This window comes from Macaca nemestrina, chromosome 15, assembly GCF_043159975.1.
Source record: "Macaca nemestrina isolate mMacNem1 chromosome 15, mMacNem.hap1, whole genome shotgun sequence".
Lineage (NCBI taxonomy): Eukaryota > Metazoa > Chordata > Mammalia > Primates > Cercopithecidae > Macaca > Macaca nemestrina.
Window position 1 is genome coordinate 118,061,937 of NC_092139.1, and position 20,677 is coordinate 118,082,613.

General features: G+C 57.9%; 1 protein-coding gene across 7 annotated transcripts; it reads right to left on the reverse strand.

Moving 5' to 3' along the window:
• Nucleotides 1–31: 31 nt before the first annotated feature.
• Nucleotides 32–14,788, reverse strand: LOC105489755 (DENN domain containing 6B). Of its 7 annotated transcripts, none has more exons than XM_071080826.1 (20): nt 14,582–14,784; nt 7,799–7,837; nt 7,682–7,724; nt 6,773–6,924; nt 6,186–6,227; nt 5,440–5,545; nt 5,244–5,323; nt 5,095–5,157; nt 4,790–4,845; nt 3,924–4,046; nt 3,746–3,841; nt 3,564–3,658; nt 3,377–3,442; nt 2,675–2,739; nt 2,497–2,586; nt 2,306–2,359; nt 1,807–1,980; nt 1,518–1,670; nt 1,338–1,412; nt 32–1,256 (listed from the first exon to the last, which is right to left on the reverse strand). In XM_071080826.1, the coding sequence occupies exons 1-20, from the start codon at nt 14,756–14,758 to the stop codon at nt 1,134–1,136; spliced, it is 1,872 nt and encodes a 623-aa protein (XP_070936927.1). In that variant the 5' UTR covers nt 14,759–14,784; the 3' UTR covers nt 32–1,133. The 7 variants fall into 7 exon arrangements, 6 of the variants coding, with proteins under 6 accessions (XP_070936927.1, XP_070936924.1, XP_070936926.1 ...); XM_071080823.1 differs by having other exon boundaries at nt 6,147–6,227; nt 14,582–14,783; XM_071080825.1 differs by having other exon boundaries at nt 6,147–6,227; nt 6,773–6,885; nt 14,582–14,782.
• Between the last annotated feature and the right edge of the window lie 5,889 nt (nt 14,789–20,677).

Here is a 20,677-nt window from a genome sequence, read left to right on the forward strand (position 1 = left end):
ACCTGCCCGGCTTCGCAGGGTACAAAGCCCATTCTCCATGAGTGACCCTCCCAGCACGATGTCGGGCATCTGCACTGCTGGGTCGCTCAGGCAAGGAGTCTGAGGGTCTGAGTGGTCAGGGGACCTATTCCTGGGCACACAGTGTGTGATGCTGAGCGGGGCTTGGCTGTCCGGAGCCCTGACAGTACCGTCACCGTGTGCTGTGCAGTGCCAACACCGTACCCATGGGCCTCAGTGCCTGCAGGTGTCACAGGGGGAGCACATGACCCAGAGGTGGCTCTTAGGGATCTTCACCCCTTACCAAGGAAAGGGAGACATGCAGGCTTCAGCCAGAGGCAGAGTCAAGCCGAAGTCCAGAGCCCCTTGGGCTGCAGGTGGGGCATGGACGGACACACTTGGACGACAGGAGCCTCGTCCGCCTCCCAGGAGGGACATATGGAGCTGGCGCATGGTGGGGGCTCCAGGACTGGGAACCAGGAAGGTGCTGTGGACCCTCTGAGGGCCAGGCTGAGCCAGCTCTCCTAGCAGAGGTGCTGGGCCCCACACCGCCCCCTGCCCAACCCCTACCTCCCAACAAACCACAGCCCCAAGCAGGTGGGGGCCCAGAGGGGCATCAGGGGTGGCGGGCAGAGCTCTTCACACTGCAAAGCAGTCTCTCTCCTTCTCAAGTTGATGACAGTGTGCAAAACAGCCTCCCATCCCCAGATAAGACCAGTCGGCGGCTGGTCAGGAGAGGGTCCCTCCTGTCCTGGGCAGCCTGTTGGGCTGAAGGAACCACCACACACAGTGCAGGGGGCTTGGGGGCCAACAGATGGGCACCGGGAGGGGCAGACGGTAGACGCACCCACATCAGCGAGGGCTCCCAGCCTGTCCCCGCCCCAGTCCCAGCCTAAGGTCTGTGGAGGCCAGGTGGGGCCCAGGAGGAGGCAAGGCTCCGCCTGCACGGAATCCCTACGGTCAGGGCCATGCTGTGGTTCCAAATGTCGCCTTTACTGCTGAGACAATGGAGGAGCCTGCAGTCTGGGCGGGGGGCCAAGGAAGGGGAGCGTGTGCTTGGCCCAGTGCCGCCGCCACTGGGGAGCAGGAGGCTCAGGCAGACCTAGGGCCCTGGGACCGTGGCCCTTGGCTCTGTCCTAGGGAGGGCACAGGACGGCCTGCAGGTCTTTGGGCAGGGAGCCGATGACCGTCTCGATGTACAGCTGGGCCCGCTGCAGCGTTGCCTCCTTCACAGGGAGCTGGTGGCCCTGAGCCCGCACCTGCAGGGGCAGCTGTGGTCAGGGCAGGCGCAGCTCCGTGCCAGGCTAGTGGTGCTGGGACAAGGCTGGGAGGCATCTTACCAGCTTCTCACGAAGTTTCAGGACCAGGTCCACGACCTCCACCTCGGACTTGTCTTTCATCCAGGTCTCAATGTTCTGCAGGGTAAGATGGGGTCTGCTGTCAGCAAGGCCCCCCACTGCCCTGGGCCTGTGCCCACCCCCACCACGTTCTGGCCCTCCCCAACCCCCAGCCTCCCTCACCGCCTCACAAATAGCCTCCAGGTGCAGGGCCTCCAGCTTCAGGGCCATCTCCTTGTGCCGTTGCCGGTACCAGCCGTCAAAATGGGGGGACTTGAAAAACCGCCTGTGGGGATTGACAGGCAGGGCCCCGGGGCTGACCCTGGGGACGGACAGGCAGGGCCACAGGGCTGACCCTGGGGATGGACAGGCAGGGCCGCGGGGCTGACCCTGGGGACGGACAGGCAGGGCCGCGGGGCTGACCCTGGGGACGGACAGGCAGGGCCGCGGGGCTGACCCTGGGGACGGACAGGCAGGGCCGCGGGGCTGACCCTGGGGACCAAGGAAGGCTGAGGCTGCACCCGCAGTCCACCCACCTGTAGAGACCCAGCCAGTCGCCCTTGAGGATGCAGGTGAGCTGGGGCCCGGCATGCTCCAGGCTACGCAGGAAGTCATCCTGGCTGAAGGGCCGGATCTGGGGGGGAGTCTGATTGGGGGTGGGTGAGCCAGCATGTGGGAACTCGGCCTCACAGGCCTGCACCCGGTACGCTGCCCAGACACGCTCCTCACCACTTCTGAATACCCCCAGCCCCCACCCTGCCTGGCACAGATCCCAGGAGAGCCCTTCCCAGGGCGCAGACCCTGAGCCCCTCCAAGGGTCCCGCCAGCCACCTGCCCTGTGGCCCTCAGTTTCACAACATGATGGCCTTGAGCCCTGTGTCTCCTACACAGCCATGGCCTCCTGCTCCAGACCTTCCCTTCTCCGGGTGAGGAAGGGAACCCGCCCTCCATGGACCCCACAGGACCCCCACCTTCCAGGGCGTGATGCTCTTCTGCAGGGGCATGAGGCTGGCCATGTAGTGCTCCTGGGTGGGGAAGGGAGGGGAGTGAGCCCGGGGACCCATTCCCCCCAGCCCCGTGCCCCCGAGTCCCGTCCTCCCCCGTCCCATCTCCCCCAGCTCCATTCCCCTCCAGCCCCTTCCCCCCCAGCCCCGTGCCTCACCAAAGGGATGATGAAGCTCTGGGTGAGCTCCAGGAGGTGCCGCCGCAGCAGGGCGCTCTGCACATCTGATGGCCGCTTCTTCTGCACGCCCTGCAGGGAAGGGGGGCCAGGCCCTTGCTGCACCTCACACCACCCCAGACTCCCTGCGTCCCCAGCCCCCTCCCGCCACAGCCCATACCTTGAGCAGCCGTTTAAGCAGCGCCTTGTCGCGGTGGAGGTGGGCTGTGTACGCGGTGTAGAGGCCTGGCGGGAGGGCACAGCTGGCGCCCCGCCCTTCAAGGGCCCCCCTCCCACACTCCTGCAGCCCCACAGAGGAGCCAGGGTGGGGGTCTCATCTGCCTGCAGCCCCATGCCCTTGGCTGCACCTGAAAATCTCACCCACCCCACCCCAGACACAGGGACCCACTGAAGAAGACAAGAAGGCGCCCCCTCCCCGAGGGTCCGAGGGTCCGAGCTCTGCTGCTGAGTCCTGGGAGAGGAGCAGGGGTCGGGGGGCCGGGCTGAGGGGTCTGGGCTCTGCTGCTGAGTCCTGGAAGAGGAGCAGGGGTCGGGGGGCTGGGCTGAGGGGTCCGAGCTCTGCAGCCGAGTCCTGGGAGAGGAGCAGGGGTCGGGGGGCCGGGCTGAGGGGTCTGGGCTCTGCTGCTGAGTCCTGGGAGAGGAGCAGGTATCGGGGGGCCGGGCTGAGGGGTCTGGGCTCTGCTGTTGGGTCCTGGGAGAGGAGCAGGAGTCGGGGGGCCGGGCTGAGGGGTCTGGGCTCTGCTGCTGAGTCCTGGGAGAGGTGCAGGGGTCGGGAGGCTGGGCTGCCCCACCCGGGAGACCCACCAGGTACAAGACAGGCCCCTCCACCGTGGAGGGGCTCCAGGTCGAGGGGAACACAGACCTGGCTTCGTGTCCAGGGTCTTCAACCTTGAAGGCTTTTTCAGCTTGACTTGCTTAGGAAGGTCTCCTACGAGACATGCCCGGTGGCCAGGCCTCAGTGCCCGCAGCTCTGGCCATGGGCTCTGAGGCAGCCCCACACTCAATGAGGCTTCTGAGCATCACCCCCTGCACCTCCCCGGGAGCCTGACCTGACATCTTGGGCTCCCCGACTCGGAGGATGTGGGGCCAGTGCTGGAGTGTTTTGATAAAGAAAGGGTTTGTGACTCCCAGGACCACGTTTGGTCTAGACAGAGAGAGAGAAAAGAGGCAGAGACAGAGGTCCAGGGAGGTGCAGCAAGGACGAGAGAGGTGGGGCGGAGGTGGCACTTACGGGGCCTGCGTGCGTGTGGTGAACTCCTTGAACTCGCTGTCATGGATGGTGAAGTAGGGACGGAAGTCGCAGCAGAACCTGAGGGGCTGCAGGCAGCTGTGGGCAGGAGCACAGGAAGCAGGTGAGGCACAGCCGCGATGGTCCAGTGACCCCAGCCAGGACCGAGCCAAGGTGGTACCTGGTCAAGGCCAGCACCATCTCTGAGGACACGTCGGGCGAGGGTGCCAGGACCAGCAGGGGCTCCCCAAGGAGCACAAGCTCCCACAGTGTCTGCACGTGAGTCAGCACGGGCCGGAAGCACCTGGGGCCGGGCAGGAAGGTCGGGGAGGTCAGGAAGGGGCTGAGACTCCTGGCCCTGGCCCTGCTCTCCCACGTGTTCACCCAGGCGCCGGTGAACACGGCACGCTGCGCCAGATGAAGACAGATCTGTCTGAAGATGTGAGTGTCTTGGGTTATCATGGCCACCCCGAGCTCCGACAGTCCACCTGTCCTGGGCCTGGGCCTGGGAATGGGGGACTCAACCTGGACCCACCTATGAGGGACCAGCTGTCCTAAAGTGGCCCCAGGGCCGGGGCAGGGGCTGCTGACCTGGGATGGGGGGTACCCGCCCGGACCCCTCTGGTCTCCCTGTGCCCATCCCAAGTGCAGCCCTGGCTCCTGTTGGGCCCTCCACAGAGCAGGATGGTCTCAAAGCCCAGCCTCCCTTGCAGACTCGCCCAGAGGCAGTGAAGGCAGACTCAGGCATCCTCTCCTAACAGCCTCTCCTGACACTGTCTTTCAGGACCTCCTGCCCACTGTGCCCATCTCCGCTGGCTGCAGCCATGTGGCGCTTGCTTCCTCTTCTACACAATTCTCCCTTCTTCCTTCCAGAACTGTCCCAAGGGTTACTCAGGATGAGCGCTGCCTCCCTTGGGCAGTCCCCACATGGCGCTGGCCATACACACACACACGTGCACACACGCACTCACACACACGCACACACGTACCTGCACGTGCACAGAGTGAGCTCCCCCAAAGCAGCATGCAGAACCCTAGGGGACTCACCTGAACAGGTCCAGCTCGTGGACGCTAGCAAGAACCATTGGGGCTGGCAGCAGGTTCTGAGAGGAGGGGAGTGTAGGTCAGGGCCAAGGGGGGCTGGCACCCCTTGGGCCCCAAGCAGCCCCTGCCTCACAGCGCAGGGGAGGGTGGAGAGCGCCCAGCCCTACACCAAGGCACAGGCTGTGGCTTTGCCTGGGTTTGACCACCCCGCAGGGTGGACCAGGGAGGCAGGTGTGGGACCACCCAGCCCAGGAGCAGGACTCAATCGGGTGAAGCCCTCTCAGCTCCGCCTCCACCTCAGCTCCCACCTCTTGATCACACTGCTTCGGAGGACTGGACTCGGACTTGTCCACCCTGGATGGGATGCGCACCTGGGAGAAGGAGGGAGCAGCTGTCAGAGGGAGTAAGGCCTCCCCACACACCTGCAGAGCCTGCTCCCCAGCCAGCTGACTCTCACCTGGACAACAACGCCCATGACAGGTAGGTTCAGGGTCTGCCCAGGTGCAGGCGCCGGCCACTGGTCGATCTCACTGCACACTGCGGATGCAGTAGCCAGCGTCAGGACCCTCCCCAAGGAGAAGCTGCTGTCAGGCCCACCAGGGGCCACAGCTGGGATGATGAGACCGCGATGGCCATACCTGATGGCCACTCACCTGCTTCCAGGCAGGGCGCCAGCTTGTCAAAGTACTCAGGGGCAATGAGGCTTAGCAGCGCCTGGAACAGCCGGACAAAGGGCAGGCGGGACACCAGCACCAAAGACTGCGGGGCCACGAGGCCAGTTAGAGGCCCCCAGCTCCAGGCCTCACTCACCCCAGCCACTCAGGAGCCCACGGGGACCCCTGAAGCCACGCTCACCTGGAGCTGGCCCAGGGTAGCATGTCCCACCAGCTCCGCAAGACAGCTGCCCCGGGAACGGCCTGACTCAGACCCCGGAATTATCAGACAGGAGAAAACCCAACCCTGAACTCCCTGGGTGGCGGCCGGGGCAGCTGGACCCTAGGGCCTTCGGAGGGAAACGCATGGTGGCCAGAATTTCTGGAATGATCTCCCCAGGGGCTGAGCAGCTTTTACTCTTGGCCTATGGCTTCCAGGCTGGGTTGTCCTGACCCTGACATGACCCTCCAGCCATCAGTGAGGGGCAGAAATGTCCTGGACCGGGACATAAGGGCCTCGGGTGCCACGCCAGGCAAGGACAGGGCAGAGGGGGCTGCAAGGAGAGCTGGACACAGCCCAGGTGGGGCTGCAGGAGGGGTGGGCACTGCTGGAGGCTCAGGACCCCTTGCCCGCCCCACAGTCCCTCCTGCTGCCTGCCAGCTCCTGCCTCTCTGAGGCGCCAGCCCAGAGTGACCAGGCAGCGCACCTTCTGGAAGTAGCCCCTCTTCACGGAGCGGTCCTTCACCTGTCTGAAGTACACGTAGCCAAAGTAGTGCGCCGGCTCCCTCTGGAAGGAGCAAGGGTTAGCCAGGCCATGCCCCACCCAGACCACCTGGCCAGCCCCAGGGCTGGGAGTGGCAAGAAGCATGCAGGGACCGCAGCAGATGGGAGCCTGGAGAACCAGAAGGCTCCTGGAGCTTCTGTCCCTGCCCTCTGGCCACCAAGGCGGAGGCCAGGAGGTCCTGGGCTCAGAAGGTGGGTAACAGCCCTGCTGATACAGCAGGGAGTCTGCTGGTGTAGGGGAGAGGGGTTCAGGGTGCTGGGGGCCCTGGGAGGTTCACGTGGGCCCCTGTTCAACTATGCAGATGCCCAGTCACGGATGTGTGGTGCCAAGGGAAAGCCCCAGGGACCCTGGGGAGACCCGGAAGAGCTGGCCCATCCTCAGTTGGGACTGGTGCCTGGGACTGCAGGGTCAGCGGGGCATGGCCAGCTCCTCTCCTGCCACACAGTGCCCAGGCACTCCGAAGGGGCTTCTCCCACCAGCCTGACCCTGGCAGGACCCGTGGGGAGCAGGGGAAGAGAAGCAGGCCAGAGACGCAGCCCAGTGCTCACCTGCAGTGCCACGGGGGCCCTGCTGTTGTAGTGCCTATCGTCGGCATGCCAGGGGCTCCTCTGCCCTCCACACTGGCGCATGCGGAAGCTGAACTGAGTGTCTCCAAGGCAGCCTGAGAAGGGGGCAGCCCACCACACGTCAGGGCCAGGAGCTGGGGACCAGGGAGCAAGGGCCCTGCGAGCCTGGCCTCTGCTGTTAGCCAGAAACCAGCCTGGCCAACACAGTGAAACCCTGTCTCTACTAAAAAGACAAGAAGTAGCCAGGCATGGTGGCACACGCCTGTAATTCCAGCTACTTGGGAGGCTGAGGCGGGAGAATCACTTGAACACGGGAGGTGCAGGTTGCAGTGAGCTGAGACTGCGCCACTGCACTCTAGTCTGGGTGACAGAGTCAGACTCCATCTCAAAAATAAAAAAAAAAAAGCCTCAGAAAGAATGCCCAGCTGAAGGGGCCTGTGTTTCCCAGTGGGCTCCTATTCTGACTCCTGCACACCCTGCACCTACAGGCCTTAGTATATGTTCGCACAGAAACGCACCTTCAGCCTATCTGGGAGATTGGCTCAACATGCTTGAGACAGAAACCAGGCACTAGAAAATGGTTACCCAGATGTCTATGCCCCAGGGCAGGAGCGAGAGGGAGGCCCAGCCCCTTGTGGCCACTGTGTGGGGTGTAGGAGACTGTTGGTCTCTGCAGAGAGACACCCTTTCCACGTGCATCTGGGGACCTGCCTGACCTGCTGCAACGCGGAGATCTGGGTGCCTCCACTGAGTGGGCATGGGGCTGGTGCTGCCCACCCCCTGTGGCACTCTGCACATGGGCAGCCTAGGCAGCCGTGATGCCCCTGGCCTGGGCTACAGGGACGCCCAGCTGGCTTCATGTCCAGCCCCAGTAAAGATGGGGTCACCTACCTGAGTGTGAGTCGGGAAAAGACAGGTAGCAGATGCTGCTTTTCTGAAACATACAAAACCCGGTGAGGGCCGACCCACTCCTGGGTCCCGTCCATTCCCAAGAGGGCCAGGACTCACCTCCTTGTCTGTGAGCCGGAAGTCATTTGGATACACCAGCTGCAGAGGAAGACAGAGCGCCTGGTGACGCCATCTGCCCAAGGAGGCAACACCCCTTGATGGCATCCGCTGGACTGGGACCGCCCCAGCAGCTGCAGCATCTGTCTCTGGGGCGCAGGTCAGTGCCATGGTGCTGGCTCGCCCCCGGCTCCCTGCTCCAACAGCGTGCTGCGTCCTCCCCACACCATCTTCTCTGGCTACTGTGCCCAGCTCCTTGCTGACCCGCTCCTCTCTCTGACCTCCAGGCACCAGGCCCCAGGCAACTAACTCCCCTGCCAGCCGGAGGCTTCTCTACTCTCACCTCCCCAGGTCCCTCTCAGTAAGAGGCCAGCACAATGGGGCGGGCTTCCTGACCCCTTTCTCACACCCCTGGTCCTCACAGCCACCCAACCACCTCTTGCCCAGACTGTAGTTGGGCCCCCCTGCCCCTACACACCCAGACATCAGTTCACAGCATCAGACATCAGAAGGGTAGTGCTTCAGGGATCCAGAGGCCCCTCACCCGGGACGGTCACAGGGCCCTACCTGGCTGGTCCTCCATCTCCATCACCACCTGCCAAACCAGAGGGCCCCGGACATGCTGCTACCCGAGCTTTTGCTCAGATGCAGGCCTGGAAGCACCCCTGCTCCATGATGGCAGCCTGCCGTCAGGCCCTCTCCCCATTGTGCTCAGTAGTCTTCACCCAGCCTCCCCCTGCCAGGGCCTGTGCCCCACCTGCAGTGCCCAGTGAGTACCCAGCCGGACAAGCCCTGCACCCCCAGGAGTGGACAGTGGGGGAGAGCATGACACTAAGCAGGCGCTGAATGACCTGGAAGACAGGTGTGCACTGACAGAGGCAGCAGGTGGGGCAGGTGACCCTGGGAGCCCAGCCCAGCAGGTCCATGCACACGTGGACCACTTTCCGTCTAGGGACCTCCCAGGGCCCCCATTCCCAGTGGACCCTGCAGTGTCTCCTGGGCTGTCTGAAGCCTGCTGGGAGGGCCTCTGTACACTGTCCCCTCCTCATCCCATCTGCCCAACGTCTCCACTGAGTTGAATTTAGGCTATAATAAGGCTTCTTCCAAGATGTGCCCTGAGCCCCCAAACAGTGAGGAGCCAGGCCCTGGATGAAAGCATCTGCCATTTTTTTTTGAGAGACGGGGTCTCGCTCCGTCACCCAGGCTGGAGCGCAGCGGCGCAATCACAGCTCACTGCAGCCTTGAACTTCTAGGCTCAAGCAATCCTCCCACCTGAGCCTCCTGAAGTGCTGGGAGTACAGGCGTGAGCCACTGTGCCCCGCTTGCTATGTGAAAATAGCTCTGCTTTTGTTTGCTCTGGGCTTGCTACTGTGGTCGGTCCTGCTTTGTCTCTTCCAATGCAGAGCAAATCTCTTTAAGGCAGGGACCCTGTCCTGGTTACTTCTGCCTCCCAACACCTGGCACAGAACAGACCCTCCCCAAATACAGTGTTTGTGGCATATGTGATGAGGTCTCTGAGGTCTACTAGGACAGGTGGGTGGAGGGGAGCTAAACAGGCACCAAGGAATGGTCAGGAGGAAGATGAAGGAGGAAGCTGGGAGTAGGCTGGACCCACAGGGGCGCCTCAGGATAGCTCCGTGAGGGGCTGGGGATATAGGGCCACTCAGTCTGAGCCTTCATGTGTCCGCACTGAGGAGGGCTGAGGAAAGGCAGGTACCCTCTGCCTCAGGTCAGGACTCTATACCTGGTCTGCTGGTCACGGGGGCTTGTGGCCTCTGAGCTCCGTGCCCATGCCCGGGGGCCCTCAGCATGTCTGACCAGGGAAACCCATATTCTCAGGCTTATCATCTTTGGGAGTAGCCCTGGGGCCCAGTTACAGCCTGAAGCTGAGTACTGAGCCAGGGGTCAGGCTACCTGGGGTTGGGCATGCCAAGGTGAAGGGACACCTGGAGCTGATCCTGAGGGCATGCAGGCCTCCCAGGCCAGGCTGTGCCCTGCTCGGGCTTCCGCAAGGGTCTCACCCTTTTCACCTGAGGCAGCCTGCACCGGTCTCTGCTCCTGGTGAGCAGTCACTGAGGAAGACTGCGGGTGGGAGCTTGGCTTAGAGAAGGCACATCCAGGGAGCAGTTCTGAAGGTATGGCCTGGCCACCCTCGGGATCCCCGGGGTCAAAGCTGTTCTCCTATGCGAGAGCCTCCTTGTCTCTCATCTTCACCCTCATGTACAGCATGGCTCCTGGAAGCCAGTGTGTCCTGTCCTGGTGGGCTGAATGCAGCGCTGATGAGAATCCATCTGTTTTCTATTTGGTTGGACTTTTTTTTTTTTTTTTTTGAGACGGAGTCTTGCTCTGTCACCAGTCTGGAGTGTAATGATGTGATCTCCGCTCACTGCAAGCTCCACTTTCCGGGTTCAAGCGATTCTCCTGCCTCAACCTCCTGAGTAGCTGGGACTACAGGCTCCTGCCACCATGCCCGGCTTTTTTTTTTTTTTTTTTTTTGTATTTTTAGTAGAGACGGGGTTTCACTGTGTTAGCTAGGATGGTCTCGATATCCTGACCTCGTGATCCGCCCGCCTTGGCCTCCCAGAGTGCTGGGATTACAGGTGTGAGCCACTGCACCCGGCTTGTTTTTTGTTTTTTAACAGACAGGCTCAACCTCCAACTCCTGGACTCAAGCAGTTCTCCCACCTCAGCCTCCTGAGTAGCTGAGATGACAGGTGTGTGCCACCATGCCTGGCTCTTTTACCATGCCTGGCTCTTTTTTCTTTTTTCTTTTTTTTTTTTTTTTTTGAGACGGAGTCTCGCTCTGTCGCCCAGGCTGGAGTGCAGTGGCCAGATCTCAGCTCACTGCAAGCTCCGCCTCCCAGGTTTACGCCATTCTCCTGCCTCAGCCTCCCAAGTAGCTGGGACTACAGGCGCCTGCCACCTCGCCCGGCTAGTTTTTTGTATTTTTTAGTAGAGACGGGGTTTCACCGTGTTAGCCAGGATGGTCTCGATCTCCTGACCTCGTGATCCGCCCATCTCGGCCTCCCAAAGGAGAGCTGCGCTCCAGTTCCGTCACCCAGGCTGGAGTGCAGTGGCACGATCTCATCTCACTACAACTTCCACCTCCCGGGTTCAAGCGATTCTCCTAATTCAGCCTCCAGAGTAGCTGGGATTACAGGCGTACAATGCCCGGCTAATCTTTTGTATTTTTAGTAGAGATGGGGTTTCACCATGTTGCCCAGGCTGGTCTCAAACTTCTGAGCTCACACGATCCCCCTGCCTCAGCCTCCTAAAGTGCTAAGATTACAGGCGTGAGCCACCACACCTGGCCTCATTTTGTATTTTTTGTAGAGATGTGGGTCTTGCTATATTGACCAGGCTGGTCTAGAACTCCTGGCCTTAAGTGCTCCTCCCACCTTGGGCTTCCAAAGTGCTAGGATTACAGGCATAAGCCAGCAAGCCTAGCCTTTTTTTTTTCTTTTAATTTTGTTTTGAGACAGGTTCTCATAACCCAGGCTGGAGTGCAGTGATCATGGCTCACCACAGCCTTGAATTCCTGGGCTCAAGCAATCCTACAGCCTCAGCCTCCTGAGTAGCTGTAACTACAGGTGCACGCCACCACACCTGGCTAATTTATTTTTATTTTTGGTAGAGACAGGGTCTCACTATGTTTCCTAGGCTAGTCTGGAACACCTGGCCTCAAGTGATCCTCCCACCTTGGCCTCTGAAAGTACTGGGATTATAGGCAGGAACCACTGTGCCCGGCCCAAGAGGTGAGTTTTCAAAAGCTGAGAAGGCGGAGCCAGGCCCTTTCCTAAGCTGACCTGTACACTCCAGTCACTCCACAGTCCTGCCCAGCCCCTCTCAAGCCAGACCCCTTGTCACCCCACAGCCCTGCTGACCCCTCAAGCTGGACCCCTCATCTCACAAGCAGGCTGCACTGCACTCATTTCCACGGTGCCCCCATGTGTACAGTTGCGAGGGTATCCTGTGAGCACTATGGACCCTAAACCACTTACTCTCCATATCACTGGCATATAGTGTGAACTCCTAGAGGGCTAGAGCCTTGTCTTCTCATGTGCTGGGCACCAGTATTGTGGGGCTGGGCTGGTGATAGCTGCTTAATGTGATTTACGGTTTTTTGTTTTGTTTTGTTTTTGTGAGATGGAGTTTTGCTCTTGTTGCCCAGGCTGGAGTGCAATGGTGCAATCTCAGCTCACCGCAACCTCTGTCTCCTGGGTTCAAGCGATTCTCCTGCCTCAGTTTCCTGAGTAGCTGGGATTACAGGCATGAGCCAACATGCCCGGCTAAGTTTGCATTTTTAGTAGAAACAGGGTTTCTCCATGTTGGTCAGGCTGGTCTTAAACTCCTGAACGCAGGTGATCCGCCCACCTCGGCCTCCCAAAGTTCTGGGATTACAGGCGTGAGCCACTACACTTGGCCTTCAAAGTGATTTACTAAATGAGTAACTGAATCACCAGCTCTTTGCCTTTTGCTTATGTTGCCATTTTGGGAGAGGGGTTACCTGAAACAGGACCCCCTCCCCTGTCTCTTCTCAGCGTCCAAGACTTATTTACCTAAGCCCATTCCATCCTCTGAGCTGCATGCATCCCAACTAGGGTCTTCCTTCCACGTCGCAGAACCAAGCACAGCCCTGGGACTTTGCGGTGCTTAGCTGGGCTGAGCTGTGACTGAGTGCACAGTGGGTGCTCCCTAAAAGTCTGTAAGTGACTAAAACGACCTCAATCTTCCCCGTGACTTCCACGGGAGGGAGGAAAAGCAAGAGTCATGTGCTCAGGCTCCAGTGGATCCACTGCCAGGTTTCTGCACAGACCCAGTGATCTGTAGGTGTCCATGTCACTGCTATGGAGGCTTCGGACATGGACCTGGGTCCCCAGCACTCTGCCAGCTGACCATGCCCCCAGTCCGAGCTGGGTATCCCAAGCACACACAACCTTCAACAGCTCAGAAGTAACTTTTCAAATGGGGTTTAGAAAATAACACGAGAATGCCTTAAGGAACAGAGGAACTTCTTAACTTTTTTTTTTTGAGATGGAGTCTCAGTTTGTCACCCAGACTGGAGTGTGGTGGTGTGATCTCAGCTCACTGCAACCTCCCCGTCCTGGGTTCAAGCGATTCTCCTGCCTCAGCCTCCCGAGTAGCTGGGACTACAGGAGCCTGCCACCACGCCCGGCTAACTTTTGTATTTTTAGTGGAGATGCGGTTTCACTGTGTTGGCCAGGATGGTCTCAAACTCCTGACCTTGTGATTCGCCTGCCTCAGCCCCTCAAAGTGCTGGGATTACAGGCATGAGTCACTGCGCCGGGCCAGGAACTTCTTAACTTCTTTTTTTGTTTGTTTTTTGTTTTTTGAGATGAAGTCTCACTCTTGTCACCAGGCTTGAGTACAATGGTGTGATCTCGGCTCACTGTAACCTCCGCTTCCTGGGTTCAAGCGATTCTCCTTCCTCTGCCTCCCAAGTAGCTGGGATTACAGGCGCCCATCCTCACACCCAGCTAATTTTTGTATTTTTAGTAGAGACGGGGTTTCACCATGCTGGCCAGGCTGGTCTTGAACTCCTGACCTCAGGTAATCTGCCCGCCTCGGCCTCACAGAGTGCTGGGATGACAGGGGTGAGCCACCGCATCCGGCCGGAACCTCTTAACTTCTTTTGTGATTTTGTGGGTAACAATCTGGGCAACAGTATTGAACTAAGAAAGTGGGCTCTCAACCCTGGACAGGTCACCACAGTTCTTGGTACTCAGCCCCCACCCAGTGATGCTGTTCGAGACGGTGCACCTGCTGGGGACGTTGTGTGGTGGAAGGCGCTCCAGAGAGTGCTAGAGTTAGCGCTTTTCTGTTTTCTGTTTGGAAGATTATAGGCTTCTTACGGCTTCTTGGGAGTTCAGCAGGGCCTTAGAAAGCATCTCCCAACCACAGAGACACGCTGTCTGGCTTTCCTGATGATGACAATTTGGCCTCACCTTGGACACCTGCAGTAATGGAGCGCTCACTACCTCTCAGGAGGTTCCTCCGCCAGTGCGGGAAAGCCTCCCTCCACCTGCAAGTGGGCCTCCCCTGTGCTGGTCAGCTCTCCCGTGTGTATCATACAGGACACAGAGGAGATCATCCCGCGGGGCCTCCCTGGAGGAAGGGAGGCTGCGTGCGTGGGTAGGTGAGTGGAGGCCTGCAGGCAGTAGGAAGACCACATCGAAAGCCCACGGGCACAGCCGATGAACAGACCCCCAAGAGCAAGAACACAAGACGCAGGTCGAGGGACAAGGGCCTATGGGGTCTGGATCCGATTCTAGGTGAACGAGGAGGCGCTGCAGGGTTTTAAGCAGGAGAGCAACAAAGATTAAACTCTGGGGTGCAGCTGGGGCGGGGATGACATCAGTGATGGCAGCAAAAGAACGGATCCGAGACCTTTGTTGCAGAAGGAACCGTCAGCCTTGCCTATGCCCAGAGATGGGACGCGGAGCAGAGGGTAAGCCCGGAACTCTGGCGGGAGCCACTGCGGGGATGAAGGTGTCACTACTCCGGTGGGGAATGGAGTGGGGAAATGTGAGATATTTACTGAGAAAAATCGAAAGAGTGCCACTCAGGAGATGCAAAATTCTCCATCCCAATGTGAAGACAACATCCGACTCCGAGCGGCTGGCCTTCCCTCCTCGGCCTGGGAAGCGCTTTTGAGGCCCGGGGAAGAGGCCCCTCCAGGAGGCGGCGGCCGAAGGCCAGGGAGAGTGCGGGGCGGCCGAGGGCCCCGAGCGGCCCAGCCCTGCCCACCCGCCCGCGCCCGCTCACCTCCAGCGCCTGGCCCAGCTCCAGGTCGAAGGTGACCACGCACACGCACTCCAGCCAGGCGGAGAAGCGCGCCCAGGGCGCCGCCGGGGTCCGCGCCGCGCGGCCTGAAGACCTAGGTCCAGCCGCGCCCAGGCAGCCGCGAGCCCGGCGAGGCCCTGTGCCCAACAGCGCGTCCATGGCGGCGGCCGCAGGTTGCCGGGGGAACGCGGGCGGGGGCGGTGCGCGTCCGGACCGCGTCTCAGAGCAGTCGAGCGGCCGCCGCGGCCCAGTGCGGCTCCACCGCGGCCGCGCGCCCCCTAGCGCCGGAGAAGCGCCAGCGGCCGGGCGCCGCCCAGGGCACCAGCGAGCCGGGCGCGCGCGGGCCAGAGCGGCCGGAGCCCACTGGGGGACTTCCGGGGAAGAGGCCGCACCGGAGTTTTCCAGGGCCCACGCCGTCTGAGGCCGGAGAGAGTCGGGTCGGCCCCGGTGCTAGCGGATGCCGGCTTGCGGGAGCCTCGCGGCCAGGCCGGGGAGGCAGAGCAAGGCCGCAGCCAGCCGGCGCCGAGCTCGTGGGGCTTCGCAGGTCCGGCCAGCCCGCCTCGCCCCACCGCGGAGCGGCGTCGCGGGCGTTTTCGTGGCGGAATGGCGTCTTCACTGAGCGCCCAGCCACCACCGCGGACTCGCGCTCCCGCCCCATGGACTCCCGCTAGTTTCCTCTGGGGCCGGTGCGGCCTGGGGTCGCGTCTGACCGCCGGTGTCCACGTGGCGCCTCTGCAGTTTCACTTTCCGGGGGAATCGCGGGAACCTGGAGCGCCTTCCCTCCCTCGCGAGGGCCACGGGCCCCGCCGTGGTCCACAGAGCACCTCGAGGCCTGGCGTGGAAGGGCGAGTTTGGGGCTATCGGTAACTTAATGGAGCACGCCTTTGAGTCGTGGGCCTCGTGACGTTTCGGTGGAAGGCGGGCCGCATATACTGTGGTGGTCCCTTCAGATTACCACGTGTTGGCCAGACGCGGGGGCTCACATCTGTCGTCCCACCACTTTGGGAGGCCGAGCGGGGGTGGCGGATCATGAATCCAGGAGTTCGAGACAAGCCTGACCAACATGGTGAAATCCCGTCTCTACTGAAAATACAAAAAGTAGCCGGGTGTGGTGGCTGGAGGGCGCCGTAATCCCAGCTACTCCGGAGGCTGAAGCAGGAGAATCGCTTCAACCCCGGAGGCAAAGGTTGCAGTGAGCCGAAATTGTGCCACTGCACTCCAGCCTGGGCGACAGAGCGAGACTCCATCTCAAAAACAAATACATAAATAAATAAAAGATTACCACGTGTTGTTCGGATTATCTGGCTTAGGTGTGGGGTAGGCTGTCCCATCTAAGTTTATCACAACAAAATCGCCTAATGACACATTTCTCAGGACGTAGCTTCACCGTTGAGCAGCACATGAACGTGTTGTTTTTTTGAGACAGAGTTTTGCTCTCGTTGCCCAGGCTGGAGTGCAATGGCACGGTCTCAGCTCACTGCAACCTTCGCTTCCTGGGTTCAAGTGATTCTCCTGCCTCAGCCTCCCAAGTAGCTGGAATTACAGGCGTGCACCACCATGCCTGGCTAATTTCTGTATTTTTAGTTTTAGAAACAGGGTTTCACCACTTTGACCAGGCTGGTCTGGAACTCCTGAGCTCAGGTGATCTGCCCCCCAGGCCTCCCAGAGTGCTGGGATTACAGGCGTGAGCCATTGCGCCAGGCCAGACCGTGTTGCTTTTATTTTTATTTTTAGAGGAAAGGTCTCACTCTCTCTCAGGCTGGAGTGCAGTGGCCCATTGCAGCTCACTGCAGCCTCGATCCCCTGGCTCAAGCTGTCCTCCCACTCAGTCTCCTGGGTAGCTGAGGCTACAGGCACACGCTTCCATACCCCATTATTTTTAAAATTTTTTTTTCTTTTTGTGGAAATGGGGTCTCATGTTGCCCGGGCTTGTTTTCATTTCTCTTGGGCATATGTAGAAACCAAATTGCTGAGGCATAGCCTGGGTATATGTTTAGCGTTTCCCAAAGCAGCCATACATTTAAAAACATTCCTACCAGGCCAGGCGAGGTGGCTCATGCCTGTAATCCCAGCACTTTGGGAAGCCCAAGCGGGTGGATCACCTGAGGTCAGGAGTTTGAGACCAACCTGGCCAACATGGTGAAACCCATTTCTACTAAAAGACACAAAAATTAGCCAGGCATAGTGGCAGGCGCCTGTAATCCTAGCTACTCGGGAGGCTGAGGCATGAGATCGCTTGAACCTGGGAGGCGGAGGTTGCAGTGAGCCGAAATCGAGTCATTGCACTCCAGGCTGTGTGACAGAGCAAGACTTTGTCTCAAAAAAAATAAAAATAAAATAATAATAAAAAGTCCTACCAACAGTGTATAAGTGTTTCATTTACTCCACATCCTTCCCAACATTTGGTGTTGCCAAGCATCTTCATTGTAGCCAATGAGTGGGTAGTGGTATCTCGTGATTTTTTAAATTTTATATATATTTTTAGAGAAGAGATCTCATCCTGTCACCCAGGCTGGAGTGCAGTGATGTGATCATGGCTCACTGCAGCCTGGAACTCCCAGGCTCAAGGGATCCTCCCGCATCAGCCCCCCCAGGTAGCTGTAACTACAGGCATGTGCCAGTGTACCTGTGTATTCTTGTGACTTGAATTTGCATTTTCCTGATTACTAATGGTCTTGCGCATTTTTTTTCCCTGTGGTTACTGCACTGTCATTGTAAGATGTATTCTGGTATGACTAATGGTCTTGAGCATTTTTCCCCCCTGTGGTTACTGTATGCCATCATTGTAAGATGTATTCTGATTTTTTTTTTTTTTTTTTTTTTTTTTTTGAGACGGAGTCTCGCTCTGTCGCCCAGGCTGGAGTGCAGTGGCCGGATCTCAGCTCACTGCAAGCTCCGCCTCCCGGGTTTACGCCATTCTCCTGCCTCAGCCTCCAAAGTAGCTGGGACTACAGGCGCCCGCCACCTCGCCCGGCTAGTTTTTCGTATTTTTTTAGTAGAGACGGGGTTTCACCGTGTTCGCCAGGATGGTCTCGATCTCCTGACCTCGTGATCTGCCCGTCTCGGCCTCCCAAAGTGCTGGGATTACAGGCTTGAGCCACCGCGCCCGGCCGATGTATTCCGATTTTGAGGTAGGAGGCCGAACTTTATTCCAGACCAGATTAAAGACTGGCTGAAGGCCGGGCGCGGTGGCTCACGCCTGTAATCCCAGCATGTTGGGAGGCGGAAAAGGCAGGCAGATCATGAGGTCAGGAGATCGAGACCATCCTGGCTAACACGGTGAAAACCCATCTGTACTAAAAATACAAAAATTAGCCAGGTGTGGTGGCTGGTGCCTGTAGTCCCAGCTACTCGGGAGGCTGAGGCAGGAGAATCGCTTGAACCCAGGAGGCAGAGGTTGCAGTGAGCTGAGATCGCGCCACCGCAGTACAGCCTGGGTGACAGAGGGAGACTGTGTCTCAAAAAAAAACCCAAAAAACAAAAAAGACTGGCTGCAACTGGGAAGAGGCAAAAGCACCTCTCCGTGAGACACGCCTGCCAGTACCATCTGTTTCCATTGCCATGGCAATGCCCACAAGTTACTGCCCCTTCCCATGATAACTACCCTAAAGTTAACGCCCTTTTTCTAAAACTTTCTGAATAACTTGCACCTTAATTTGTATATAATTAAAAGTAGTTGGCCGGGTGTGGTGGCTCACACCTGTAATCCCAGCACTTTGGGAGGCTGAGGCGGGCAGATCATGAGGTCAGTAGATCGAGACCATCCTGGCTAGATGGAGACCATCCTGGCTAACACGGTGAAACCCTGTCTCTACTAAAAATACAGAAATTAGCCAGTCATGGTGGTGGGTGCCTGTAATCCCAGCTACTCAGGAAGCTGAGGTATGAGAATCGCTTGAACCCAGGAGGCAGAGGTTGCAGTGAGCCGAGGTCACGCCATTGCACTCCAGCCTGGGCGACAGAGGGAGACTCTGTCTCCAGAAAAAAAGAAAGAGAGAGAGAGAGAGAGAGAGGTAGGAGGCTTAGAGTCAGAGAAGTCAATGTGATGCTAGGATCTGAGAAAAAGAACCTGGAAGATGTTCAGCTGCTGGCTTTAAAGATGGAGGAAGACACTATGAACCAAGGGATGCAGGGCAAGCTGGAAAAAGCGAAGATACAGATTTTCCCTGGAGCTTCCCAAAGGAAGCCAACACCTGGATTTTAGTCCTGTAAGACTCATCTCAGATTTGTGAGCTACAGGACTGTAAGGTAATAAATGTGTGTGGTTATCAGCCACGATGTGTGTGGGGACCTGTGTTGGCAGCAACTGGGAACTAATGCATAGACTAGTTTATTCTGCCTGGTTTCTTGCACCTCACATTATGTTTTTGAGCTCATGCATATTGTTGCATGTACTAGTAGTTCATTCCTTCTCATGAATGATATTTTTATATAACGTTTTCTTGTCCATTTACCATTTGAAGGACATTTGGATTGTTTCCAGTGTTTACTTATTATGACTCATGCTGCTGTGACATTTGTGTCCAAGTCTCTCTGGGGACACACATTTCCACTTTTGGGGGGTAGATATGTAGGAGTGAAAGTGTTGGGCTGTATGGTAAGTTTATGTTCAAACTTTGGAGAAATGATCAAACTTTTCTGAACAGTTTTACATTCCCACTAGGAATGTATAAAGGTTCCAGTTCTCCACATCCTCCCCGATGCTTAGTATTGTTCCAGCCATTCAAGGGGGCGGTCTGCAGCCGTACTTTATTGTGGATGAGTTTGGCATTTCCCTGAAGATTATTGATGTTGAGCATCTTATCATGTGCTTCTAAGTCATTCGTGTTAGCTTCTTTAAATAAATGTTTATGCAGATCTTTTGCCTATTTGTTTATTTATTTTTGAGACGGAGTCTGGCTCTGTCGCCCAGGCTGGAGTGCAGTGGCACGATCTCGGCTCACTGCAAGCTCCGCCTCCCGGGTTCACGCCATTCTCCTGCCTCAGCCTCTTGAGTAGCTGGGACTACAGGTGCTGCCACCACACCTGGCTAATTTTTTTTTTTTTTTTTGTATTTTTAGTAGAGACGGGGTTTCACCGAGTTAGCAGGATGGTCTTGATCTCCTGACTTCGTGATCCGCCTGCCTCGGCTTCCCAAAGTGCTGGGATTACAGGCATGAGCCACTGCGCTCGGCCTATTTATTTATTGATTTATTTGAGATGGAGTCTTGCTCTGTTGCCCAGGCTGGAATGCAGTGGTGTGATCTCGGCTCACTGCAACCTCCACCTCCTGGGTTCAAGCAATTCTCCTGCCTCAGTCTCCCAAGTAGCTGGGACTACAGGCGTGTGCCACCATGCCCAGCTAATTTTTGTATTTTTAGTAGAGAATTTTTTTTTTTTTTTTTTTTAGAGACTGGGTCTCACCGTGTTGTCCAGGCTGGTCTCAAACTCCTGGCCTCAAGTGATCCTCCTGTGTCAGCCTCACAAAGTGCTGGGATTATAGGTGTGAGCCACCATACCTGGCCTGTTCCTTCTTTATTTTAATTGATTAATTTAGAGACAGGGTCTTGCTCTGTCACCCACATTGGAGTACAGTGGCATGGTCACAGCTCATTGCAGCCCCGACCTCCAGGGCTCAAGCAATCCTCCCACCTCAGCCTCCGGAGTAGCTGGGACTACAGCTGTGCACCACCATGCCTAGCTAATTTTAAAAATTTTTGTAGAGACAGGCTCTCGCTGTGTTGCCCAAGCTAGACTGTCCTTTCTTGAACACAAACTTAACTTTATTACTTTATAATTAATCCCCTTTTGTTGATAATATATTATATATATATATGTGTATTTTTTTTTTTTTTTGAGATGGAGTCTCACTCTGTCACCCGGGCTGGAGTGCAGTGACGTGATCTCGGCTCACTGTAAGCTCCGCCTCCTGGGTTCACACTATTCTCCTGCCTCAGCCTCCTGAGTAACTGGGACTACAGGCGCCTGCTACCACGCCTGGCTAATTTTTTGTATTTTTAGTAGAGACGGGGTTTCACCGTGTTAGCCAGAATGGTCTCGATCTCCTGACCTCGTGATCCGCCTACCTTGGCCTCTCAG